Below are 27,528 nucleotides of genomic sequence, written 5' to 3'. Positions count from 1 at the left end.
TCAGAAATGTAGGAGGCAAACTGGATGGAGAGAGCCAGGCAGGCAGGAAAGGGCACCAAGGGTGTGGCGCGTGTCACATGGGGCAGTGGGGGCCCGCGAGGTGGAGGAGGGTTTTAAAGGCCATTAGGGAGAGTATCTTGCTGGGACTCGATCCTCAGGCATCAGCCCAGGTGTCTGATTGCAGTCAATGGATGAGTGAGTGGAGATAATAAATATTGTGAACAGTTCATGTGGATGGTTCTTCCAGGAAGTTGGGCAGAAAAAGGAAGGAGTCAAAGCCAGTAACGCGATGGGAAAGGGTTTTTAGGCTTGAGGGACCGAATGTGTTAGTGGGTTGACTGTGGCAAGTGGGCAGCGACACAGAGACGCAAGAACATGCAGAGCTGAGTTCAGTGAGCAGTCAGGAGAAGCGGCCAGGGCCCCCGTCAAGGAGGCAGCCTCAGAAAGGACAGGGGTCCATCCTCCGAGGCCCGGGGAGAGGCCAGCAGGTTGGGCGGCAATAATCACGATTGTGGGTAGAAAGTGGGGAGTTCGTTCACGCTGCTGGCCCGGGCGGAGTCCGGAGTCCGGGCACATCGGCCTCCGTGATCCAGCGGTGCTGGGAGGGGGTTAGGGGGGGCCTGCAGGGGAGCTCCTAGAGCTCAGGCCGCCCCTCCCCTCCGGGGAGTACATGCCCCCTGCCAGGCGGCCCTTCAGTAGGAAAGTGTTCTTTGAAGCACCCAGCCTGTGGTCTGTCTTGGAAATTCAAAGGTTTCAAAGACATTTCCTGCCTGGGAGGAATTCACCTTGTTCACCAGGTGCTCTCAGTGGCGGGAAGCCGCTTACCACACCTCCGACTTTCTCCGCTTTGTGGATGGACTTCAGCTCATGTCCCTGCTGCTGCCGCAGGAGCTGAAGGAGTTGAAGGAACACGGTCTTTTAATACAAAGCAGTTTTTAAATCCAGTTTTGAAAACGATTTCATTCCAGAGTTGCACTTGGTACAAAGAATCTTTTATTACTCAGCTTGATTCGCACACAAGTGATGTATAAGCACGTTTCATTGTAATACTTAAAAAGAGTGTGGAATAAAAGGGGAGTCTCCCTCTGACCCCCGCACTCCCTCCCGGAGGTGACTGCTGCGCGCCTGTCGAGAAGTCAGCCACTCAGCTTGTGCCGTGTTAGCTCTTCTTTCGTGGACGTGCACAGGCCCTGCCAGTCATACGGCGGCTCAACTTCTCTCTTCGTGCAGCAGGAAGTTTTGGAAATGTTTCTTTGTGGGTGCGCGTAGGCCTGCCTAGAGCCGCATCAGTCTTCCTGAAGTGGACGGGCCATCACGTGTGCGACATTCCCAGATTCGGGGTGCTTCGGGTGGTCCTGGCTTTCCTCTTCCTTTTTTCACGGTCATATATAGGTGCGTGGGGGTTCCTTTACAGACTGTATGACGTAGTCATGGAACTTGCTGGGTCCAAAGGGGCATGCGGTAGATACGGCCACACTGCCCTCAACCAAGGCTTGGAGCTCTTGCACCAGAGTTTCCCCACGCTTGTGACAACAGTGGACCTTAGGACTCTTTTTCCTTCTTTCTTTCTTTCTTTCTTTAATGCTTTATTTCTAAGAGAGAGAGAGAGAACCAGCATGAGCAGGGGAGGTTCAGAAAGAGTGGGAGATACAGGATCGGAAGCAGGCTCCAGGCTCTGAGCTGTCAGCACAGAGCCCAGTGGCGGGGCTCGAACCCACGAGTGGGGAGATGACGACCTGAGCCGAAGTCCGACGCCTAACGGACTGAGCCCCCCAGGCGCCCCTAGGAATCTTTTTAATTTTGAACAAAGCTGGTAGATGAGGTCCCCAGATAGGCTGGCTCCTCCGTCCTCGTCTGCGGAGCTCGGGGCCTTGATGGGGTGCATGCGGACGGAGTTCTCAGCGCCCCGTCCCATCTCTAAGCGTCTGCCAGTTGTTTGTTCTGAACAGTGTGTAACGTTAGCTGCTCACTCCGCTTCTCCCCTGCCTTCTGCTCCCCTTGGTGCAGACCGTGGGGGAACGAGTCCTCTATTTTGAGTTAACTCCTCTCGGTGCTCTGCGAACACACGTGCCTCCACACAGTGGGATTTTCAGCCACTCAGCCGAGGAGCGTCAGTCCCCGGGCACACGGCAACATCCGCCCTGGTGTCCGCCGTGCTCTGTGCCCGCTTGTGTTTTTCAGACCGCCTTGCCGGGAACCGTGGCTCTCCCCCTCACAGCCCCGTCCGTCCTGCGCTGAGCATTCCTCTCTTGCCACCTGTAAACGCCCACATCTGTCCTCCCAGCGGGACCCACACATTCGCGGGGTGGGGGGGGGGGCGTCGCTGGTTACAGTGAATTTTGTTTTTCCCTGAAATTCTCCGCCTCACTTATTGCCGACAGGCGGTGTGGGCCCGTGCCTTTTGTTCTTCTGTTACAGTAGACGGTTTGCAGGGGTCTGTCTGTGCTTCCATCGTCTCTGGCTGGATCCATCCTCAGGGTGCTGTCAGCTCAGGGGTTGCTGGTTCGCAGCCACGTACCGTAAACCGACGTTCAAAGGGAGGGAAGTGGCGCTCGCTTTAATGTCGGAATCTCCACGCTCAGTGCCTGCCTGTGTCTGATCTTCTGCCACGGCTCGTTCTAGCACTCAGATCGTCTCTCCACGTAGCCAGACAGAACAAGTTCTTACAAGTGCACATTGAGGGCACATTGAGAGGAAACCGGAATGTGCATACCCCATCATGGAGGAAATAAGGTCATTCTTAAAAGAGTAGTAATTGCCCACAATTTACTTGAAAAGTCACTTTCTTCCCAAATGAGTGTTTCCCGTGTGCCGCCCTGTCTCCAAGGCTCCCGAGCTGCTCAGAAGGCACGAGAGGAAAGAAAAACACGGCACGAACAGGCTGAGGGACAAGCTCAGGCCAACGTCACCGCCATCCACGGGGAGCCCGCCGCCACTTCGCACGGGGGTTCCTGTTCAAAAACAAAAGGAAACCAGATCCTCGTGTCATTCAGCGTGCAACGTGGGAAGCCGGCCATGCAGAAGACCCACAGACAATTCCCTGCACAGAACTGTGCAAAGCAGCTTTGGTCCGACCCACTCCTGGAAACCAGAAATTCTCAGATTGGAATCCCGGCTTTCAGCCTCGGTCCCCGCGTGGCCCGGGGCCAGCCATTTAGCTTCTCACCTCCCTTCTCGCCATCTATAAAGGATAAATACTCACGTCTCGGGGATGTTGAAAGGATTAATTAGTTCGTCTGTAAAGCACTTTGAAGATGAAAAGTACTTTAAAAGTGCTTCTTAATAACATTATTGCTTAGAAAAGAGTGCCACTTTTATGCTCACCACTTCACGGCTCAAATTATATAAAGAAGACCTGTTTCGTACTTCCCCAGCAGTCATAAACCGGAGAGAAATCTCTCGTGGTGTGCACATCAAACGTTTCCTTCGGAATTTCAAAGAGGCATCGCTTTATCTTATGGGGCGTTTCGGAGGCTCAGTAATTAGGGATGAAGATCGTGTTTCAGGCAAAAGAAAACCCCGCACACAGTTCGGCCGTCTTTCAATTCAGTCAGGTTGTTCAGTATTAACTTTAAACGGGGGCCTTCATCTTTACTTGGGACAAGGAGGATTGGAAAGGGAAGCGTGTTTACTTTTGTTCGAAGGGGGAGTAGAAGAGAGAACCGTGTTCTTTCCTTCTTTCTTCCTCTGCTCCCCTCACCCGTTTCTATCCGGACACGTGAGGTGCTGCTGCTTTGCTGTTTCTCCAAGTGTTAGAGCTACTGTTAAAACTCACGGAAGGTTTTTGTCTTTAAGCCTAATTCAGTTTTTTCCCCTCCGAACCAAGTTAACAACAAGGGCCGGCGTGCAGATTTTTTTTTTTTCTTAAATAGTTTATTGTCAGGTTGGTAGGATTTTCTTTTTTTTTTTTTTTTTTTAAATTTTTTTTTTAATGTTTTATTTATTTCTAGGAGAGAGAGAGAGAGAGCGTGAGCAGGGGAGGGTCAGAGAGAGAGGGAGTCACAGACTGAAACAGGCTCCAGGCTCTGAGCTGGCAGTCAGCACAGAGCCCGATGCGGGGCTCGAACCCACGAGCCGCGAGTACATGACCTAAGCGAAAGTCGGACGCTTAACCGACTAAGCCACCCAGGCGCCCCAAGATTTTCTAATAAAACATTACAGCGACGTGCAATGAAGTGTTTTCGTGTGCAAAATACAGATGGAATGTCTTGATTGTGAAGCCGGGGCACAGTGGTGTTAATTATGCAGATGACAAAGATTTACAGGGCCCAGCACACCAGAACCGGGGACCAGAGTATAGAGAGAGACCCTAGAAAAGTTTGGGAAACATGATCAAGAAGTGAAACGAGACTTACGTTTGGGGTAAAGGACGGCGGGAGGAGTAATTCAAATAAGAAATTGGAAGGAAAAGTCCCCTGGAGAAATAGCAGTGAGTGAAGATTGAATCAGATAGAATTTACCCTCTTCACAACTGCTCTTATTTCCCTCTGGAGTCAGACCGGCTCATGGCTCCAGTGATTCATGCCGGGGGCGGTGAGGGTGGTCCCGGGAGCTAAGAGCACGAAGGAAAAATTAGTATTCGCGTGGCCCTTGATCTGCGTTCCCTCCCCCAACGAGGTGACCGAAACGCTCTCCTGCCTTGTGCGAGCTTTAAATACAAAATGCCTTGGAAGCGATGCGCCGCTGACCATGACCAGAAACTACAGGCTTCAGAAATAGCGCTCCTTCGATTTTGGCTTCAGAAATGTGATTTAGTAAGATAAGTAGCAACTACTGAAAATCTCTCTGTAGCCACCACTTAAAATACTAAGTGAGTGGGTGTTTGGGCAGCTGTTGTTTTTACTGTGCGTTTCCTGAGTGTGAGCAGTGCCCTTAACTCTTCCTGCAGTTGTGTTAAGTGAATGCCGTTTTCTGTCTTTACCACAAGTGTAAAAGATCATCTTCGTGTGAGCAGTTCTAATTAAAACTTGATTCAAATGCCAAACCAAAGCATAATGCTAATTAACGTATCATTTTCTTAAACTTCCTGCAGTAAAACACTTGAAGATCGTTTGAAACTGGAAGCAAAAAATGGCACGTTGAGTGTGTCCGACACCACAGTTGGCAGCAAACAGTTGACGTTTACGTTAAAGAGGGTAAGTTTTTGAGTGTCATTTTCAGGACATGAAAATAGGCTTCCTTCCAGGAGTGCTGTGTGCGTGTCTGACCTCAGAACTGCCCTCCCAGACTCTTCCCCCGGAGGAAGCGTGTTCCCGCTCGAGCACCTTCTCCCACAGCCAGAGCCCCTCCTGCGTTCCCGGGGTTGGGGCCGGCACACAGCTTGGCCCAGGGCACCCGGGGGACAGGGTGGCCGTGTGGTGTCACTGGGCCACCTGAGGTGCTGTCTTATGAAGTGAAAGTCCTGATTGTCCAGGGCTTGCACAATTCGTGGTAAAATGAAAATAAGATGGCTCTGAAATTCATTATTATTATTGTTGTTGCCGAAAACAAAAGCACTACAAAATACCTAAAGTGTCCCCATGATTGAGTCCAGCAGAGGCTGTTTTTGGGGAATGCATCAATTAATGTTTCATTTATGCCAGTTGTATCATTTGAGTAACCAGATGTTAACTATTCAGTCTCACTCTTACTTAGGGATATGCTATCAAATCCCACTTTTACTTAGGAATGATTAGGGATTTGTGTAGTTGTTAACAGAAATCTCTTTCTAAACTAGGTGTGTGATATACTTAGGTAAAATCTCAAGTTTTCCCAAGATTTTCATATAGATACTTTTTTTAAAGTAAACTCCACTCCCAGTGTGGGGCTCGACCTCACGACTCCGTGATCAAGAGTCACATGCTCTACGGACTGAGCCAGCCAGGCGCCCCTCCTAGATACTTTCTAACCTCTGAATGAAATGGAAGGGGAAAGCTCATGCTTTCATATTATTTAAATTGTATAGTAGCTAAAGTTGGATTAGGTCCCAAATCCAGGGTTCGAACTTCCTGACCTGCAGTTCCTCATCCGGTCCTAGGCCAGGCCGCTGCTGTAAGCGGTGGGCTTGCACGCGTCCGAGCGCCCCCTTCGTTGGGCCGGCCTGCTGGCCGCGGCGGGAGCGCAGCCGGGGCAGGGGCAGGCCAGAGAAGGAAGGCAGACTCGGAGGTGAGCTCCGTGGGCCGTTAATCCTAAGGGACCGGTCACGCGGTGCGGCCGCCTTCCAGAACCGCCTTTCGGAGAGAGGCCGGTGACAGTCCCTTTCTGGAGGGGGCTCTGTCTGCGGGCCAGTGGCGCTGCTTACAGGCTCCTCAGGAGGCCACCCCTGCCGGAGCGCTGCCAGAGAGGGAGGGACTCCCGGAGGAGTGCTCTCCCACCAGGCCCGAAGGGAAGCGCCTGGGACGTACACGTCCGTGTTGAAGCTGCGAGAAGCACCTAACTTACGAGCCGCAGCACACCCTGTTTATCTTTATTAGGTTCATCATTTTCCAAAATTGTTTGGATAAGCAGCCCTTCTGGGGATAGTTTTTCACACGAAGAAACAAAGTATTAAACACCCAGGAGTATTTGGTGGGCGCGTATGCGGGTTCCCTCAGGCTTCCTGAGCTTACCGTGAGCGCGTGTGTCTCAGACACCTGCTCAGCGGCGGGTGCCAGGGACACGCAGAGCAAGACACGCGTGGTCCTCGCCTCCGTGACTTCCCGTCTGTGAAAGAAGCACCCCCAGCCCACCTCGTGACGGCAGCGCCAGGGGCGCCAGCGGGAAACAGAAGTGCCGTGGGAGCGTCCGCTGGGGAGGGCGAGCCACGGGCAGGGTGAGAGCCCTGAGGGGCCAGGCAGGGCTCCAGGCGCAGGGTGCCACCGAGGCAGAGCTCTGGCCTGAGCAGGGGGGCGGTCGGACGGGCTCGACGGTCCCGATAAGGGCCTGTGTGTATGAAACGAGACGCAGGGAAGAAGGACGACAGATGTATCCGGAAGTACGCCGGGTGCGGTGCCGGGGGGCCTTGTGTGTGGGCCGTGGGTCTGTGCTCAGCCCCGAGTGGAACCATGGAAACCTGTTGACACGTTTTAGCAGAAGACTGACCGGTTTTATTTCTGGAGACTGGCTGTGGCCGTTTCCCGAGGAGTGGGCTGAAGGCCGGGGCGCGGGAGGCCGGGGTGTGCCGCAGGACTCGCGCTGAATGGGCGCCTGAGGACATAGTAGGAATCCGAGAGCCAGCTTCCTGGAGCAGGGGACTCGATGGCTTCGGGCCGTCCGGATGGCTTCCTTCCCCCACCACGCACTCCCCCCTCAGCCCCGATAGTGAGGCGGTGAGCCGTGCCGGCTGCAGGTGGACACAGAGGCTTCTGCGGGAGCAGAACACGGAGGGGTATTTTTGGAGCAGAGAGCGCCGTGGACCGGTGTTGAGCCTCACCGGTGCCTAAGGGCAGTGCTGTTCAGCTTTGGAGAACTAGGTCCCCACGGTGCTGTTTCAGTTTACCTTTTGTGCAGTCCTACCAGCCGGGAACAGTTTCTGAGCTCTGCGTTCCCAGCGGGTGCTCTCGGGACCATCAAAAGTGACTGGAAAAGCACACGGCTCTGACCTCCTGCGGACTCTGCAATGAGGACGTACTGCTGCGGGCGGGAGGCGGGGGGCGCCTTCAGGGCTCTCACTGCTCAGCCTGAGAGCCCCCCTGCGCGCTGGCCCAGCTAGGGGCTCTCAGGCCACTGTCCACGGAGCCTTTGTCGGGGTTAATAGTAGCAGACCCCCTGGCTTCCCAGGGGAGTTAGACTCTTTGGAAGCAGCCAGAAGCTCTCTGGAACCAGTCCTGGTGAACCATCCGGCATCGTGGGCGGGTGGTGATGCACCTTCAGTACATGTAAGTCTGGTTTTGTTCTGTGTTCGGGGCCATGTAAATACGTGTTTTGGCTTATGAACAGGGCAGCTTTGTGGGAGCAGAGTCCGGGGCCAGACCGCGTGCCCTGGGGCCCAGGGACAGCCTTCTCCCCGCAGCGGGGCCACGGCCGGAGGCGCCCCGGGTGGCGGGCTGCTGCTGGTTACAGAAGGGGTGTTGGGACCCTCTTTCCTTCTCTCTCACCGAACTTTCTCCTTTAGTCTGAACAGCAGAAGAAGCAGCAAGAGGCTGAGAAACTGCACCGGCAAGAAAGGAAGACACTGCGTCGCTCAGCCGGTCACCTGAGGTCAAGACCCCGACGAGGCCGGCCGTTTCACTGAATCTGGAAACGACCCCGCGCGTGCAGTGCGCAAGGAGCGTCCGGATGGACGGTCCCTGGAGCGTGTCACACACAGACCGGGGGCACGCGCGGGAGCTCACGGCGGTCCTTGGCGCCTCTGCAGGGTGAGTGGCCGCCTGCCCCCGCGCCCCCACCCAGGCTCTGCAAGGGCCCCCTCCCCCGCCGGTCCGTGTGCGGCCCCCAGGCGCCTCGCTGCCGGTCGTCTCTCCCCGCGGACCTCCCCGGGCCTCCCCGGGCTTGTTTTCCTACGTTGTGAACGTGCACCCTGACGTGGGAAGTTCTTACGTGCTGAGCGCGAGGACTGGTCGTGTCCCGGGACTTTCTTCCTGCAGCACCTGCCGCCACTCCCTGGTGGCCCGCCTGGCCGCCTGCCCCCGGCCGCCCCGCCCCCGGCCGCCCCGCCCCCGCCCCCCCCCCGCCCCCGGCCGCCCCGCCCCCGCCCCCGGCCGCCCCGCCCCCGGCCGCCCCGCCCCCGCCCCCCCCCCGCCCCCGGCCGCCCCGCCCCCGCCCCCGGCCGCCCCGCCCCCGCCCCACCCCCGCCCCACCCCCATCCCCGGCCTACCGGGCTCATGTTCAGACGTTGGGGCTTGTGTGTGTGTTCGTCTGGGATTTTTAAAAAACTGTTTGTATGCCAAGAGAATGTAATAGCAACAACCTAAAACAGGAAATGGAAGCTACTGCTTATTCTCATAACTTTTCACAAGACCAAATACAGATTTTGTCATTTTTGTTTCTTGAGTGCAATTTGAGATAAACTGGAGAAAACATTTATAAAAGTAAATACTTCCATTTGAGTAGCTTCTTTGAGAAGGATCTATTCTTTGAGTTAATCTGAAAACTAAATTTGTTTCCCAAGCTTTTCAGGTACTGATGGGAGTTTGGAGGCATGTTCTTTATGCAAAGCGGGCACGGGGGCCCTGTGGCCCATACATGACAGAATCTTTCTGAAAGTTCCTAGCGTGAAGGTGGGACGTGCCGACGGTACCAGGCTGCAGGCTGCGTGACCGGCCCGGGGCCCAGACCTAGCCGGGCCTCCCTCTGCCTTCCTTCCCTTCCTCCTGTGGCAACATCGTTCCTTCCGGTCGCCCCTGCTGGCGTTTCTGGCCCATCCCCCGTCCCCGTCATGTCTCCGTTGCTTCTGTGCAGACAGGGGTCCACTCTGAGGCCGGAGACGTGCGGTCTGCTTCCAGAAAAAAAGGTGTCTTGTCTGTGATGTGTGTGTTGGTGGTGTGTCAGTCTGTGCTGTGTGTGTATCTGTGGTGAATGTGTGTGTGTGTGTGTGTGTGTATGTGTATGTGTGTGTGAGTGTCTGTGGACAGACCCTGTCACCAGAGAAAGAGTCTCATTACCTGGCACCCAGCCCAGGGCACTGGGCACCCAGCTCGTGCTCTGGGGCCAGAGGCTTCACCTGTTTCCTTCCATCCCTGTGCCACCCGCTCTTCTTTTCCAGCTTTCTATCCGCTGAACCCTTTTTATGAACCACCCCTTCCGGAAGAAAGGGGCCTCAGCTTTTCTGCACTTCCCTTTCTCTGTTCCCCACATTGACTGCTTCCTCAGAGAAGATTCCAGAAGTTAGGCAAGGACACTGCTGGCTGCAGGTTTTCCCCAGGGGGTCGAGCAGCCGCGCCGCAGACCTGTTTCCCGGGGCCAGGTGCTGTCACACCTATGCCTGGCCCTCCCAGGCCTCTATTTCCCTTCTCTGGGGGACGTGCCCTGTGGAGTCGGGGGCGCCCCGGGGCTCCTCTAAGACGGGGCCAGAGCCTCCCGGTGTGAGGGGCGGGGCGCCGGGGGCAGGGCTGTCCCAGCCCAGGGCTCAATCCCGGCCCTGCTGCGCACCCACTTGATAGCCTTGGACTTCACTTAACCTCTTTGAGTCTCACTCCCTCCTGTGAAATGAGCTTAGTGCTTCGTGTTTGTGGGCATTAATTGAGGCACTGGTGTTGGGTGAGCACAAGCGCAGGGTGAGGCTCCCCAGTGCCGCCTCCCTCGCCTCTGCACACGCCCATGTGAACTCAGCCACGTTCTTAATATGGAGCTTTCTCTGCCCCACTGCCCCTAACTCAGCGCTTCCCCTGGGGGATTCCTGGATGGGCAGAGGGATCTGTGAGGGGCATTCAGGGAAACCTTACTCGGCAAGTTGATGCTCAGATGTCCCTCCAGGCCCCAGGGCTCCCCTGTCAGGGCCTTAGAGGAGCCCCCCCTCTTCCGGGTTGAGATTCTTCAAGTACCTGCCACAATCCTCACATTTCTTCGAAATGCAAGTGTTATACTCTGGACTTGTTTGCTTGGTGCTGGGTTCCTTTGCAGCCCTTTGCAGAAGTACGTGCCTGGTGCTCAGGAGCCGGCCCCCACCCAGGACGGGGGCTTGGCTTTCACACTGAGTCATGACTTCTCCCCTAATCCTGCTCCAGGGCCCCCTCAGCCTCTAATATCCCTGACCTGATGCCTAAATGTGGGTTTTTTTAATTTTTAATTAAAAAATTTTTTGGTTAAATTTTTAATTTAAATTTTTCTTTTAAACATTTGTTTACATTTTGAGAGAGTGAGAAAGAGCACGACCGGGGGGAGAGGCAGAGAGATGGAGACAGAATCCGAAGCTGTCAGCACAAAGCCCGATGCGGGGCTTGAACTCATGAGCCGTGAGCACATGCCCTGAGCCGAAGTCAGATGCTTAACTGACTCAGCCACCCAGGCGCCCCTGTTTGTTCTGTTTTTTTTTTTAAGTTTATTTATTTATTTTTGAGAGAGCGAACAGGGGAGGGGCATTGAGAGTGAGAGAGAGAATCCCAAACAGGCTCTGCACTGTCAGTGCAGGGCTCGATTCCACAAACTGAGATCATGACCTGAGCCGAAATCAAGAGTCAGATACTCAACTGACTGAACCACCCCAGTGTCCTCTAAATATGTTTTTAAACAACTATTTAAAAGAAAGTGAAAGGGGAAATTGAAGGACATGGGGGGGGGCTGCCCTCGAGACTGGTACCCTTTTCTGTATGCATGTTATACACTCCAATTACAAGATCTTATTGGCAAAGAATTGTTGTCTGAAAGTCACCTGTACCCATTAGAGCACCTTAGCCCCACCCAATCCCCCTGAGATAACTCCTAATGCCATAAGGTATATCTTTTCAAATATTCTTCTGTCTTCTAAACAAGCATTTGGTGACCCAGTGGGGCCATACTATTTATGCTCTTCCTCAGCTTGAGTTTTAGAACTAATTTTCTCAAGTATGGACCTATGCGGAGAGATGTGCTTCATTCCTTTTTATGAACTTCAGACTATTTTAGTATATAGTTGATCCATAATCTGACTCTTCCCCTATTGATGGTTATACCTAAAGCTCGACAGAATGAACCTTTTTAAAAAGTCACATCTATGGTAAGTGTAACCGACTTCTCTTTTTCCATGGGTTTACGTAGGTAACTTCATGGGACACCTGTGCGTAGCAAAGCACCCTAAATGGGAGTTCAGCTTTTTCTTCTTTTCCGTGTATGGGATTTGAGAGGGTTCGGTTCTCGTGTTAGGATATTGTTTTAGCTTTATCCGTAGGACTCACCATCTGCCCTAAGAGCAGAAGCAGGTATTTTGTTAACACAATGGGGCTGATCTTAATGACGTCCTTTTCCACACTATTTATGCAGCGTACTGTTATGCCTACGACCGTAATAATTAAAAACTTCCTCAGACAGTCGTGTGGGGTTTTGCCTCTCATGAAAGACCCACGCCATGTGGCCGCCATGACCAGCATGGACCGAGCCGGCGCACAGGCAGGGCCACCGTGGCACTGACCTTGCTGCTTCTAGAACACTCCAGCCATTCTCTTAGGCCGAGGCCTTTGCAGATGCATTTCCTGTGCTTGGAATGCTCTTCCAGCCTTCGGCTTGACTCTCACGCTTGAGGGAGCAGCCACCCGATGTGAAATGGTCACGCCCTTGCCCCCAGCCACCCCCGTGCCTTAACCGCAACGAGTTCCCAATCCAGTGTGCTTGTAAAAGACTTTGTGGAAAATTTCAAACCTGTACCAAAGCAGAAAACAGCTTAATGAGCTCCCACGTCCCCACCTCCCGGCTTCAGTAATTAACAACAATCTTCTCTCATTTCACCGTTAACTCCTACCCACTGGTCCCTAGTACGTTGAAAAATCTTGATTCCGTATATCATTATTTTATCCATAAATATTTGTGCTGCTTTTGTTTGTTTATGGTTTGTTCCCCACCCCCACCCCCACCCCATGCCAGAATGTACCCTCCATCAGGACAGGGGTGTGCATGCTGTGTATCCAGCATGTGATACGACACTGGGCACATAGACGCTATTTAATAAATTTGTATTAAGTGAACAGTTGAGTTAGATGGAACTTTGAATCCAATACCGGAAGGGCGATTCTCCCTTGACAAGAGCTGTCTCAGGCCAGAAAGGCCTCACTGGAGTAGCTCAGGAGAGAGTTAGGAAGAGGGAATCAGAGGAGGGATGGTGGAAAACGCTGGGGAGTGTTTGGATATACGGGAACAGAAAATAGGACGTGTTAGATCAAAGAGGGTTTTCGATAAAACTGGAGAAAGCCCAGCATGTCTGCATGTTGCTGGGAATCATCCAGGAAAGGGAAAAAGTGATGACGTCAGAGAGAGAGGACAATTCCCAGAGCGACAGCATCAGTAAGTGTAGTAGTTATCTGTTGCTGTGTAACAAATTGCCCCACAGCTTAGCAGCTTAAAGTAACAGAGTTACCTAAGAGTTTTGGTGGGTCGGGAATTCAAAAGCAGCCTGGCTAGGTGGTTCGGATGCAGGGTCTCTCATGAGGGTACAGTCAAGACATCAGCCACACCTCCCCCCTGAGAACATCAGGCCGAGGGGGCGGCCACCAAGGCTCTGGCGTCGGCTCTGCCACATGACGCCAGTGGAGCAGCACTTTTACCCTCTCTCCTGCTCTCCTCTCTCCCTCACCCCTGCAGCACCCTGTCCAGGGCCTCCTCTACACTTGGCTGGTGGCAGATCACACTGTGGGAGACTGAGCCTTTCGGGAAGAAGGGCTCTCCGAACCCAAACGGAACCCGCTGAGCAGAGACAACAGAAGGCAACCAGAGGAGGCCGGGGTTGGGCCCAGACTTGCTCATAGCTAAGCTGCCAGTCAGTGGGCAAGTCACTTAACCCGTCTGTGCCTTGGTGTCTCTGTCTATAAAATGGGTCTAATAGTATCTGTCCCCTAAAAACTTCAGAGGATGTTTGTGAAGCTTAATGAGTGAGGTCCATTAAACTCCCCAGAAGAAAGGTGTAACTACACATAAAGCACTATCGTAATTAGCTCTCAGGCTCTTTAAACCAGGTCGCATCTTGTTTTAAGAGAGTTACCATGACAACGGGTTTGTTTGAAAAACACATAAAAAAGGTGGGGCCCTGCATCTCACGATAATAAGTAAATTTATTTTGCCGGTTTCTGTTGTAATAAAGAACCGCCTAGCTCCCGACTGACAGTCTGGCACCGACAGCCGGCCGTTCCGAGACTAGTAACTTCCGCGTCCTGTACCCCGCCGTGGCGCGAACCGTGTGATAATTTCTCGCAGGCACAAAGCAGGCGCTTCGGTGACTTTGAGCGGATGAACGCACAGTGCCCGGCGCTCCGGAGGCTGCAAGGAGTGGAGGTCGTGTCCCCGCTCCGGTAACACTGATGGTGCTGGGTTCTCCGGGGGACGGCCGGTAGGTTACAGGCACGTAAGGAGATTTACTCTCACGGGTTGGCTAACCTGGTTATGGGGGCCGACGGGCTCCCAAGATCTGCGTCGGCACGCCGGAGACGGCAGAGAGCCGATGTGGTGTCCGTCCGAGTCCAGAGGCCTGGCCCACAACCAGCCAGAAAGCCAGCAGGCGGGAGACTCCAGAAAAGCCCGTTTTTCAGTCTCCGTCTGAAGGCCAGAGAAGACCAGTGTGCTGTGGGAGCCGGCCGGCGGGGGGAGTTCCCTCTTGCTCTGCCTTTTTGTTCTAGTCGGGTCCTCAGCTGTTTGGGCAAGGCCCACCCCCAATGAGGAGGGCCACCAGCTTTATTCAGTCTACTAAAACGTTCTTCTCACTCAGAGGCACCCTCGCAGAAACACCCAGAATGTTTGACCAAATGTCCAGGCACCCAGGGGCCCAGTCAGTCAAGCTGACACATGAAATGACCCAGCACGGCCCCCGCTGTGCACCAGGCGTGGAATTCAGCACGTGAGGTCTTGGTCCCACCTTGTGTAATGGATCAATGGACAAACGGGCCTGGGGAAGCTACTGGAAGCAGCCTAGTGCTTCACAGACGCTGGGCAATATTTCGGGGTGCCAGCGAAGATGTGGGAGCTTGGGAGCAGATGTTAATAAACTACTCAAGCTTCAGATCAGGAGATAAGGCTAGATTAAGGAGGATGGCAGAGAACACCGCTCTGAGTTCATCACCAACGAGGGGGGCACCTGGGGGGCTCAGTTGTTGAAGCGTCCAACCTCGGCTCAGGTCACGATGTCATGATTTGTGGGTTCGAGCCTCGCATGGGGCTCTGTGCTGACAGCTCAGAGCCTGGAGCCTATTTCAGATTCTGTGTCTCCCTTTCTCTGCCCCTCCCCTCCTTGTGCTCTCTCCCTCTCCTTCAAAAACAAAATAAAACACTAAAAAATTAATAAATCACCAACGGGGAAATTGATGTCTGGGTCCGAGATGGGGTGTGTTCCAAACTCCAAGCATCGGACTCCGTGTATCAGCTGGGTTCTTCCCTCCGTGACTTCACGTGAGAAGATAAACCCTGTCTGAGGTCCAGGAGCCTCCCTGGCGGCCCAGCAGCTCTTCATGCTTCTGGAACCGCCAGGCTCGGAGCTCAGGGTGCCGCTTGGCCGCACCCTCGTGCTCCCTGGGGTGAGGAATCCGCAGTCCCCGGCAGGGCTCTGCACACGGCACAAGCCCACGGCGAGGGCGCAGACTTTCCTCCCACACTCGAAATAGACTGCCTGGGGGCCTGGGCGGCATCCGATTCCTGTTTCGGCTTAGGTCGTGGTCTCATGGGCCGTGAGTTCGAGGCCCGCATTGGGCTCCATGCTGACAGTGCAGAGCCTGCCTGGGATTCTTTCTCTGCCCCTGCCCGACTTGCACCCTGTCTCTCTCAAAGTAAATAAAAATTTAAAAAGTAAAAATCAATCAAAATTACATTATAAAAAAGAAACTGGAAACCGTAAGCTCTTGGGGACGCGCCACGAGCTGTAGAAAGGATCGGATTTGGGAGAAGCAGGCTCAGAAATGGGAGATGAAGGTGTGGAGGCGGAGGGAGGGGAGGCCAGAGGGGCCGAGGCGGGTCAGCCGGGCCTCCAGGCTGGGACGTGAGCTGATGTGAGCCTGTGAAGGCCACTGTCATCAGGAGACAGGTCCCAGCGGTGAGTGGCGGAGCCTCGACCTGAAGGCCGTGAGGCTGACCGGCCGGCACTGGGGAGATGGCACAGGGGATCCGGGGACAGAGGGGCCAGAAGCCAGAGCCCACAGGGCCACCGAAACACAGCAGGGTTCCCAGCACAGGCTTCCTGCAGGCGAGTGAGGAGAGAGACGGAGCCGCCGAGCACAGTGAATCCAGGGGCGCGCAGGGAGGCCTCCCCAGGGCCCCTGGTTAGCCGGCCCGGCCGCCAGGCAGCTCTCATTAAGGGTAGACTCTTCCAGGCCCGTGGGCTTCTCCGCGCCCGGTGGGAGGAGGGCACTCCTCTGGGCAGAGGGGGATGGGGGAGGTGGGTCTTTGAAGAATCCTTTAAGAAATGTCTGCCGGAAAATAATTATTTCCCCTCAGGGTTTGGCCTGGCAGGTGGGGTCACCGCCTTTCATGTAGTGAGCTCGGCGCCACATGAAGGAGACTCCGCGTGTTCTTTCTTCACGAGACTCGGGTGGCAGGCGCTGCTGCAGGTAGATGAAAAAACTCGGGTTTCTTTGTTTTTTAAAGTTAATTTAGAGAGAGAGAGACCGTGCACGCCCACACAAGGGGAGGAGGGGCAGAGAGAGAGGGAGAGAGAGAATCCCAAGCAGGCTCCGCACTGTCGGCCCAGAGCCCGATGTGGGGCTCGATCCCATGAACCGTGAGATCGTGACCCGGGCCAAAGTCAAGAGTCGAACGCTCAACCGACTGAGCCCCCCAGCGCCCCGAGGAAACTCCGGTTTGGGGGCTAACCTCCCCGGCTCGTCCTCAGCCTCGGGGAGCCTTCAGGGCCCACACCATCCAGGGGCTCTGCCATCATCTTCGCCCTTAACCTTGCAGCCCAGGGGGGTCCCAGGAGGCCCGTGGTGTCTGTGGGGGCGGCGCGTCTCAACCAATGCAGACAAAGGGTGAGGGTGCTGGGGCGGAATATACTGTGTACCTTTGCCCACGCCCGGCTCTCGCCAGAACCCGGTGACAGAGGGGACCTCGGGCAAGGCCGGGGACAGGCCTCGCTCTCGTGGAGCTGACAGCGCCCTTCAAAAAAGCCCTGACTGACCGGTCTGCCCCTTTGTGAATTTTAGCAAACATGTGGATGGAGTTCCTTCCGCTTACTGGTAACCATAGCAACCCCCCCCCCCCCCCCCCACCGGGACCCTGACCACCACCGGGCCTGCTGCTCGCACAAAGCTTCAGGTACCACACGCTCCGGGGAAACGGCCAGATTTACCAGTTACCATAAGCTGAAAACTTGGAAACATTATTAAAACCTCCCAGATTTCTTCATCTGTAAAATGGGTGTAATTATTTCTACCTCACAAGCCTGGCGTGGGGGGGGGTGCATTTAATGAGGTAAAGTGTGTAAAGAACCCGACGGTGCCTGGAAAATGGTAGCTCCTGGTGGACCCACTTAGCCAGAGATGCGGCGTGGTGGGGGGAGAGGGGAGCCTCCTTCTGACGGGTTCTGCCCACGGGACACTCGTCTGTGTCATGAGTTGCCACACAGTGGAGATTTTGCTCCCAACGGGGTCCCAGACCCTGTGTCCGTGACGTGGGCTCCCGGCTTGGACCACAGGCACCGTGACCAAAGAAACAGGGTTCTTGGAGACCTGGGGCCCCGTCCCCACTGCCTGACCCCATTGGTACCACCACCGTTTCCATTGGCTGGAGCCCAAATCTCTGCTACATTGTCCCTCCCTCTTCCTGACACAACCTGCCAGAGACACCCCTTCTGAGAAGAGTCTCCCGCTTTGGATCAAGAACAGAGGAGAGTTACTTTCGGGATGTGCTTCCCTTCCCGGCTCATGCTGCCCGCTGGACTGCCGTGGCCTTGCGTCCCGTGGCTCGGGGGAGGAAGAACCCCCAAGAAATGGAATGAATTTCAAGAATTTCATACTTCCTCCCCCTGCCCCTGCTTTGATTTCCGAATCCCAGTCTCTTGGGTTTCAAATTATTTGCCTTTTTTCAAAAGCACATCTGCGGGTGGAATCGCAACAAGATGCGATCCGGGAGCCTGACTTGAAACTCCGTCGTCTTTATGGACCATTTCCAGCATTTTCTAGGCCGCAGAATCTCAAGGGGCGAAACGTCAGTGTGCGAGCCCCGGCAGGCTGCATTTCTGGCCTGTGTGTTTGGAGGATCCTGTGGCCCCGAGAAGGCATGCTGGGTCGGGAGGCGGCCGCCAGGGTGACCTGTGAAGGCGGGGGGGACAGATGGCCGGCCGGGGGCGACATGGGGTGGAGGGAGGGAAAACGGCTTAGAGGAAACCCCCGAACTGCCGCCCGCAGCTTTCAGGCCTTGGAGACCTTGACTCTGTTCGCCTGACCACGTTCCCAGCTTCCTCTCCAAACAGGGACTTGGGACTCCGGAAAGTTATGTCAATCACACTTGCAAATAGTCTTCAAGTTATTCAGATTGTTCTTCAGATTCCACAAGGAAGACTTCCCCGAGCGCCCGCGTGTGCCCAGTGCTGTCCCCACAGTGGACTGGAGGGCCGGGGAGGGGGGTGTAAGAGAAGCGGGGAAGACAGGCCCCTGCCTGCAGTTCCGCCTGGAAAGGCATGACAGGGCACAGCCGTGAACTTCAGGCACGGGGCCTGCCCAGGAACGAGGGTCCGTCTGCCAGCAACAGCCCCGGGAGGCAGCAGAGGTTCCTGTGGGTCCCAGACACCCTGAGGACCTGGGCCCCCCGTCCCGGAGCTAAGGAGCTGGGCAGCGTCTTGAACCCAAGGGTGGCTTGGCCAACTTAACCCCCCACTTCCCCAATCACCTCCTCACCTTCTCTGCTCCGGAGGGTGCTAATCAGTCCGACCTCAGTTCTTTTCAGAGGTGGGGGCTGGGGCCCAACATGCCTTAGGAGGAAACGGGGTGGTTTGCGTGTGTGCTGGATTGTATTTCTACCAAAGGCTTTGAAGCTTCATCTCTTCCGATTCCTTGTGTGGGTGAGGACGGCAAGGAGCCAGTAAGCCCGCGCTCTGGGCCCGTCTTGTACCTGCGTCCCAGGCGGGCGCCAGCCTCTTCATGTGGGAAAGCGCCCAGCCCACCTGCAGTGGTGACAGTACGAGCAGGCGGGCCCCGACCCACAGCTGGAATTTATTTTATCGTTCCTTTGTGTATTTTTCAAAGTTTATTTCTTTATTTTCTGAAAGAGAGAGAGAGAGAGAGCGCACGCCCAAGAGCAGGGAGGGGAAGATAGAGAAGGAGAGAGAATCCCAAGCAGGCACCACTCTGTCAGCACAGAGCCTGACTCAGGGCTCGAACTCACGAACCTCGAGACCGTGATCTGAGCCAAAATCAAGAATCGAATGCTCAACCGACTGAGCCACCCAGGCATCTGTTTTATTGTTTCTGATCGGAAGAGAAATTCATGCTGATTATTTAAAAAGACTCGATTACACATTACAGAAATGTAACAAGGAAAGCGAAATCAACCCCCACCCCCATCTTTCCAAGGTCAACGGTGTAGGATCGCTTGACCTCACATAGTTCATTGGTGCTTTGACATTTGCTGGGAGAGGGGGCGGGTTCCTGCTTCGGCTCCTTCCTTCCACCCCCCGCCCCAAGCACTCGGAGGGCAAAGCAGGGCTCTGGGCGCTGAGCGGGGTCCCCCGGCCGACGAGGCAGATCACAGAGAGGCGGGAAGGGAGGGCCGTAACGTGTGTCCCAGGCGTGATCCTAGATCAGGAAAGGAGGGCAGGTGAAAAGCAAGGAGGGCAGAGAACGGACTTCGTAATAACGTATCCACCTCGGTTCCTAAACTCTAACTAACACGCTCCAAGCTAACGTGCTCATGAGAGCAGAAGCGGGGTGCTGGGTACCCGCAAACTCCTGCACTCTGTCTGTGCGTCGTCCTCAGCCCCTCGGGCCAGACGCCCCGGGCTTGGCCTCCTGGACCCTGGAGGGCGGCCTCCACGGCAGCTGGCCTCCCAGCACATAGGGGGCGAAAGAGCCGCGGCTGGTCTTTCAAGAGAGAGCAGTCAGGGCCCCACCTGGACACGTGTCCTCACCTTTCCCTGGGCAGGTAAGCGGCATCCTGAGTCCCGCACACACCACAAGAGCAAGGGTGAAGTTATTGGATATTTGGAGGCCGGAGGCCGGGCCTCCGTGCTCTGGTTCTAGGCCTCCCCGCCCAGCCGCGCAGGAGGGCTCCGCAGGTGCGCGCTGAGCGATGAGCATGGGAATGAGCCATGCGTGTGTTTCTAGGCCTTTCCGGAAGGGCTGCATCAAAGCAGAAAGCCAGAGAGACCGGAGGGAGGAGCCCCGGCCCCCCTGTCACCCGCTGTGAGTGGAGACTTGACGCCGAGGCCCAGATGCTCAGTAAGCCTTGACCCGCATTCCACTGCACTATTTTTTCCTCACTGGAGATCAGGGCTCAGAAAGCTTCCGAGCCCAACGCTTCCTGCCCCGCGCTTGGCCCCCCAGCTCCCTTCCGGCTCAGCACCTGAGGAGTGTTCCGAGCCCGGGGGTACCGAACAGCCGGCCCGGAGAAAGCCCCGTTCCTTCTGGTTTCTTCCCCTGGACGTGTGTTTGTGAAGGTCTCCGCAAACACGACTGTTTGGAAAAGTCTTGAAATAGGAAACAGAGTCCCCGGCTGAGTGTCGAGGTTACATGAGAGTCTAAAAAAAAAAAAACAACTTGCAATCATTTCCTCCGAGGCTGCCAAGTGTGGAGGTCCTGCGCCGGCTTGGACATCCTGCAGATGTGTCGACTTGAAGTTCCCTCCCCGTCTTCCACTCGGCCACCGTCGGCGCCTGAAGGAGCGGGTGGCCCTGTGTGGCCCCGGGACCAGCCTCACGCTCCGTCTTGATGCCCCACTTCCCCGGGCCTGGGCCCCGGCTCTGCTCCCTGGAGCATCTGCTGAGCTGAAAATCGCCTTCTGCATACGAGTGAGAAACACCTGTCCCTTTCAGGGTGAGAAGGACTCTGTAACCATTCTTGAGCACGCGGCTCAGCGGCGTTAAGTCCTTTCACTGTGCGGTGCAGTCCCCTCCACCACCGTCTCCAGATGGCTCATCATCCCAACGAGGAACCCTGTGCCCATTACGCACTAGCCCTCCGTCCCCTCCCCGCTCCCAGCAGCCCCTGGAAACCTCGATTCTACTTTCCGTCCCCACAAAGCTGACGGTGCCGGGTGCCTCGTGTACGGGGAATCATACAACATTTGTCCCTTTGTGTCCAGCTTACTTCACTTACCGTAATGTTGTCAAGGTTTACCCGTGCGGTGGTAGCATGGACCCAAATTTTGTTTCTAAGGCTAAGAAATATTCCATCGTATGCATGTGCACGTTTCGCGTCTCCTCACTGGTGGGTGGACACGGGACTTGCTTCCATAGTCCGGCTGGCATGAACGATGGCTGGTGTGTTTGAGTCCCTGCTCTGCGTTCCTTTGAAGTCAACCGAGGGCAGCTATGGCCACACCTGCCTGAGGACAGGGTGTCCCTGCCTCGCTCCATCTGTCACACCCGTGGATCAGGCTTGCCACTCACGGACACCCCAGCCCCCTCCCTGATTGCCTCCTTCACGCCTGAGCAGCTGTGAGCCTCCCCACGTGCTTCCTCACAGGTGCCCTGCGGCTCCGGGGCCAGGAATCTTGTCTAGATGGATGTCTGATGCGGCCTCATCATCTGGGGGAGCTCGCGGTGTGGGTTTTAAGATAATAGCTACGAGAAAGGAGAGCAAAAGCCATACCAGGCTGTCACACAAGGTGTGATGCGTTTGAAGGACAGGGGAGCCTTACCCCACTGAGTCACACCCAACTTATTTGTCAGATTCCTCAAATTGTGCAAACGGCCCCATTTCTCATCTAATGGGCGTTTGCCACCCACGGCCAGGCTCCAAGGACTCGCGCCCTCCTTGTCACTGCTGGGAGCTGAGTTCTTCTGGGAGTCAACGCCACAGACCCTACAGGAGGTGGTAAGCAACAGGTAGTGGCACGTCAGACAGACGATGCAAGCCAAATGTGGTGGCCCCGCTCCTGATCAGGAGGGCGGAGCTTAACACAGCTCGAGGGCTGTGACGGGGTGTCAGCAGCTGCCAGGGGTGATGCCTGCTCCGTCCTCGTACTCGGCCTCGGTGTATTAGCGTAGGTGTCAGGGACACTGTTCTCCCGAAGCCGGTCCTGCTAATTGTCCCTCATCTAATTGCTGGTGAGTCACGCTGCCTGATGCCCCTGAGATCGACACCATAATTTAACACCACAGCTGCGGCCGAGCTCAGCTCCTCGGCCCACTAGAACTTCAGGTGCGTTCTAGCCGCACCGGACACCACGTGTGTGAATGACTTTCCTGCCGCTATTCCTGGTGGGCTGTTGACCACAAGAGAAAGTCTGGATTTCAAGAACCAGAACTGGCTCAGGGGTGCCTGGGGGGCTCGGTCGCTTAAGCGTCCGACTTCGGCTCAGGTCATGATCTCACAGTTCGTGGGTTCGAGCCCCATGTCGGGCTCTGTGTTGACAGCTCAGAGCTTGGAGCCTGCTTCCGATTCTTTCTCCTGCTCTCTGCCCCTCCCCTGCTTGCACTCTGTCTTCCTCTCTCTCTCAAAAATAAACATTAAATATATATATTTTTTAAAAATAAAAATAGAAGGACCAAACAGGCTCGTTACCGGTGCACTCCGCTTTGCCTCTGAGCGTCTCGGTAAAGACATCTCTGAGCACCTGTGAGCTGCGGCCATGCTGGCTCCCTCTTCGTGACTGTGAGTACCCGGATGTGTGGGGGGAGCCCCAGGGGAGCTTCCCAGGCGCAGGCCCCAGTCCCTCACGCATGGTCCTGCTGAAGGGACCTCCAGCCTCGCATCAGATGGGCTGAGGTTCTGAGCTCTCTCACCTGAAGGAAGGGGATGTGCCCTTCCCTGAGGGGACCCACACCCTGGCTCGACTTGGGGACTCCATCAGCACCTGCACCCCCAAACATCTGTTGCCTCACTCCCCTGCCTCTGTGTCCCTTCAGTCGCTGTCACCTTGCCGTGCGGTTGGCCAGGCTTGTTCCTCCCCTTGCTCTGACCGGAGAGCATCAGGTGGCCCTGCTGTCTAAAGTTCAGAAGCGAAGCAGCCGCCCTGTTTTAGGTGGCGTGTCTGCCTGGGCTGGGGGGGCGGGGGGGGCCCAGGGAGCCGCCACAGAGACAGGGCAGGGGGCTGGGGAGGCAGAGACGCGGGGAGGCAGATGAAGAGACTGAGGTTCTGAGAGCAGGTGGCTGGGCCGAGATGGTCCAAGGACCGGGGCCTGGAGGTGGGTCTCTTGCGTAACCGCCAGGCTGTCCCTGACACGCCCGCACACCCAGGGGGTCAAAGCAGCCAGGGCCAGCCCCCTGCTGCCCACACTGCCCCTCCCTGTCCCAGCCTTGCACGTGGGTCAGACCTGAGGTTCCTGCCTCATCTGTGCGAATATCGGTCATCGATCCGACTGCCTAGCGTCTCCAGAGGGATTCGCTATGTAAAGGCATCTTGGGACTAATCATTTCATAACGGAAAGAATCGGCCCACTTTTTTGCTGAGAATATTTGAATTTTCATCGGGGGTCTGCTTAACGTATGGTTTGCCAGTTGGAAAGAAGGAGGGAAGGAAGGAAGGAAAGAAGGAAAAATGGGAGGGAGGGAGGAAGAAGGAAGGGTACAGGATGCTTTAGTGAAATCTGAATTTCAGATAAACACCAAATAACGTTTTTAGTATAAGTATGTCCCCGACTCCTGCAAGGGACACACTGAAATTCACGTGTGACTGGGGACCTGTAGTGCATCTTCTGTTGTGGGTTGTGTCCCCTAAAATCCACATGTTGACGTCCTAACCTCCAGTGACCTTATTTGGAAATACGGTTCAGATGATCAAGTTCACGTGAGGCTATCTGGGTGGTGCCGACGTCCTTATAAAGACGAGAGATTTGGACACAGACACGTAAAGGGCGGGAGCTCCACGTGAAGATGAAGGCAGGCGTCCCCGTGATGCTTCCACAGGCCCGGGACCCCTAAGGAGTGTCAGCAAACCACCAGCAGAGGGGGAGGGGCTGGGACAGACCCCGCGTGCAGCCTCGGAAGGTTCCAACGCCACCGACGACTTCATCTCGGACTTCCGGCCTCCAGACCAGTGACAATAAGCTTCCGTTGTCGACCCTCTCAGTGTGTGGTGCTTCGCTCTGGCGGCCCTGACTGCACCCCCCGCTTTGGAAAAGAGGGGCTTAGGCCCAGGGAGGTGCTTCTGCTCTTCTTGCTCTGCCCCCCGGGGCCCAGGGGCCTGACCGTGATCCACCGCAGGCTCCCACGGCTTCTGCGATCTTGCCCGTGGCTTTGGGGGGAGTGGAAGGAAAGATCGCGTGCCTGAGTGTGGCTCACCTTACACGTCAGGCCGGAATAAAGGGTCCCCAGGCAAGGGGGAGTCCCAGCCCCTGAAGCTGGGGCATGAGCAAGGCTGTGCGTGCGTTCACGACCTGGCGTGCAGACCTCGCCGGGGACTTGTTTGCTGGTGGAGGGAGCACAGCCCCCGGGGACCCGCCGCGGATCCAGTGCTCGAGGAAGGATGTGAGCAATGCCTCTCTTTCATGGCCTGAAGAATAAAGCGGCCGTGAAATCAGTGATGCCACATTATTGCTTCCTGGTCCCGCGGGTGGGGCTTCCTTCCCATGACCAGCAACCCCTCCCGCTTCCCCAGCAGCAGCTCCGTCTCTGGAAAAAGGCTGCAGACACGTGCGTCCTGGACAGCTGGGTTTGGGAGTATTTCCTGTTCATTGTTTGAAGGACACTCAGGGGTAAATATGGAAAAAGCCAGAGGGTGCACGCAGGCCACCTGACCCTGGGGTGGTGGGGGGAACTTGGGGGGCGGGGTCTGCCCGCCACAGGCCCTTCTGTCCTGATGGCCTGTAGAGCTGTTTTCCGGGTGGAACAGGGGCAGGGTCACTTCAGGGGGAGCCGGGGGGCTCCCCACTGCCTACGGGAATGGGAACCAAGCTGGGGGTCCTGCCCATCCCCCCATCAGGACAGAACCGCCGTGTTGGCCTTCGGCACAGCTAACTCTGGGGCTGGAGAATGGGCTCTGTTGCTAACGGTGGTTGGCTCTCTCCTCTCGGGGCGCCCGCCCTGCTCGTCCACGGGGCACGTACCCGCACCCCCAGGTCCAGCCTACCGCGTACGTACGGCGAGTACCGTCAGGGGGGTCCCCTGTGTCCCCCCAGACTGGCTCGGCACCTGTGCTGCTTCAGGCTGCTGCGTTAATCACTACCACGCAGAAGTTGCCAGCGGGTGTAAGTTCAAGTAGAAAGAACCAGGGAAGTCAAAGCGCCTTGGAAGGCGGTGACTGCCCGACCAGGGGTCTGTTCAAACAGAAGAGGGGCAGACGCATGGTAGGAAACCGCGTGCGTCATTACTGGGGCCGAAGGTGTGGGAGCTTGCCGTCCTCCAGGGCATTTCGACCGGTGATTCTAAGAATCTTTATAACTAACCGGAGCACACGGGCCCGTGGTCTGCATTAGATGCCACGTAGGGGGACCGTGGGCCCAGCTTCTCCCCGACACCACTGCCCTCCAGACCACCAGTGTTTCCCCTAGGCTTCGGTATTGCACACTCCTTACCCCTCTCCCCTTCTCCCCACAGGAATCCCAAACGTTAGCCCTGGAATAGACTATACTTCCCAGCCTTCCTGGGAGCTAGGTGTGACCACGTCACTCGGTTCTGGACAAGGGGACACGACAGAAGTGATACATGCCACTTCTGGGAGTCACTGTTTCTTAAGGGGAGAGAGTCCCTTCCAATCTCCTGCCTCCTCCCCAGTGGCTGGAATTTCAGCTCAATGACGAGATTCCAGCAGCCATTTTGGGCTCTGAGGACAAAGGATACAGCCCAGGGATGAACCTCGGAAAGCTGGGAAGAGCCCAGAGCCCGGTGGTTTTGTGGAGCTCCCATCTGGTCTGAACTTCCGGAACATTGGAGGATGGTCTGAACTTCCGGAACATTGGAGGATGCACCTTTGGATCTCCGCCCCACGATGCCAAGTGGAATGACTGATAACATCCAGTCGACAGCAATATCCACACCTTTAAATTTCCTTGAAGGGAGAGACTGCATTGCACGTTTCTTTGTATTCTTTTCAGCATGTGGCACATGCTACATGTTTGGATTTGTCCTGATTGGATCCAACCGTGTAAAGTCCTGTTAGCTGGGGAGTGACACAATGTGTGCGGCAACTTCCTGCCATGACCCAGACCACTTCCTGCCTTCGTTCTAAAAATTACCTCTTTTAGGCTCCAGACAGGCCCTTTTTGAGGGGTGCCGAGATCACTCCGGACCCAAGTGATGCCAATGACAGGTCTAGATGACGCTTCTCAGATACAGTCTTTCCAGACGGGGATTTCCGTCCAGCGGCTGCTGAATGAGGCCTTTGACGGGGGCCGTGTGCAGGCCCGAGGACGGGAAGGAAAGACCTCCAGGAAGGAAGGGCCGGGGTCAGCTGTCCGGCGCAGGGCAGACCCTGGAGGGTCCCGGGGATCCCTGGAGCGGGGTGGCACCATCAGCCTGAAACCACCCTCTCTGGGGACACGGGCGCCGTGAGGCCGCCCCCCGGGGTGCGCTCTGGGAGTGGGCTGTCTTCTGACAGCAACACCCTCTTCCTGCGATGGGGGGTGGGGGGGTTCAGGGACATTTGGTATTTTCCTTTATACACATCTGCATTGTTCTTAGGCTTTCGAAGCCTATTTGCCTACTTCTGTCATTTAAGAGGAAACATTTAAGGGACGCCTGGGTGGCTCAGTCAGTTAAGCGTCAGACTCTTGATTTCGGCTCAGGTCATGATCTCGCGGTTCTTGAGATCAAGCCCCGCGTCAGGGTGTGCGCTGACAGCGCGGAGCCTGCGTGGGAATCTCCCTGCTCCCTCTCTCTCGGCCTCTGCCCAACTCGTGCTCGCTCTCTCTCTCTCTCAAAATAAATATTGTTTAAAAACAAAAAATAATTGATTTAAAATAAATTCATTTTTAAAGTTTATTTATTTTGAGAGAGAGAGAGAGAAGGTGGGACAGAGAGAGGAGGAGAGAGAGGACCCCAAGTAGGCTTCGCCCTGTCAGCACAGAGCCCGATGCAGGGCTCGAACTCACCAGCCATGAGATCACGACCTGAGATGAAACCAAGAGCCAGACTCTTAAGTGACAGAGCCACCCAGGAGCCCCTAAAATCAATTCTTAAAAGAGAAGCCATTGGCAATGAAAGATTGAAACCCAGGATCGCCCATTCACAGCCTTCTCGGGGGACGGGACTCGTCACCGACTGTGGGGTCAGCCATATGAGGGGTCACTGGTGACAAAAGTTCGGGAATTCCAGCGGCTACGAGGACGTGGCTCTCGGGGGAACGTCGGAACGGAAGCGGGCGGCCAAAGGTTCAGACTGGAAGGCATGGGACACGCCAGTCCTCGGGGCACCCGAGTGCCAGCAGCCTCCCATATCCCCTCTGTGACCAGGATCCCGGCCCCGCACACAGGTCAGTTTCCAGTTCTTTACTTTTCTGAAATGAAGAGTCTGGCCGCAGAGGCGGGCTTGTGGGTTTGGCTGGGCTGACGCCAGGCAGTCACAATGGTCAGGGGCCCCAGGAAGAGCTAGGCGGACGTGTAACAGAGGAAGGACTCAAGAGAATATCTTGATTTCCACAGTTTGTTACTGGAGCCACTAAGTTGGGCTCCCGTAAGAAGAGGCTAAAACCACAGAGCTTTGGGGCTGGCTTCGTGGGATGATCCCCAAGTGGGTAGGGGGAGTGTGCCCCTGGCCATAAGATGGTATCTGTGTACCTCACCCAGCACATACTTCGCAGCTCTAAGAGCTAGATACTGTGTAAGACGCTACTCGTTGGTGTCTGACTGCTGCTCACACTGACCCTGGTGAGCTCTCATAGTATCTGCCCATTTCGTAGATGAAGAAACTGAGGCTGACCAAGGTCCCACAGCCAACG

The 27,528-nt window shown here is 55.7% G+C and overlaps 1 protein-coding gene across 1 annotated transcript in view; it reads left to right on the top strand.

Moving 5' to 3' along the window:
- The window catches only part of NOL10 (nucleolar protein 10), an 83,929-nt gene extending 75,329 nt beyond the window's left edge, over window positions 1-8,600 (top strand). Inside the window, exons 20-21 of the mRNA XM_039231076.1 lie at window positions 5,033-5,135; window positions 8,072-8,600. Of these exons, the coding sequence (XP_039087007.1) occupies window positions 5,033-5,135; window positions 8,072-8,191 (223 nt within the window). The 3' untranslated portion in view covers window positions 8,192-8,600. The remainder of the gene's footprint in view (window positions 1-5,032; window positions 5,136-8,071) is intronic.
- The last annotated feature ends 18,928 nt before the right edge of the window (window positions 8,601-27,528 follow it).

This window comes from Hyaena hyaena, unplaced genomic scaffold (genome assembly GCF_003009895.1).
Source record: "Hyaena hyaena isolate Hyena2069 unplaced genomic scaffold, ASM300989v1 scaffold_53, whole genome shotgun sequence".
NCBI lineage: Eukaryota > Metazoa > Chordata > Mammalia > Carnivora > Hyaenidae > Hyaena > Hyaena hyaena.
Note: the sequence above shows the minus strand (reverse complement) of the source record. Positions and strands in the feature narration are given on the sequence as shown.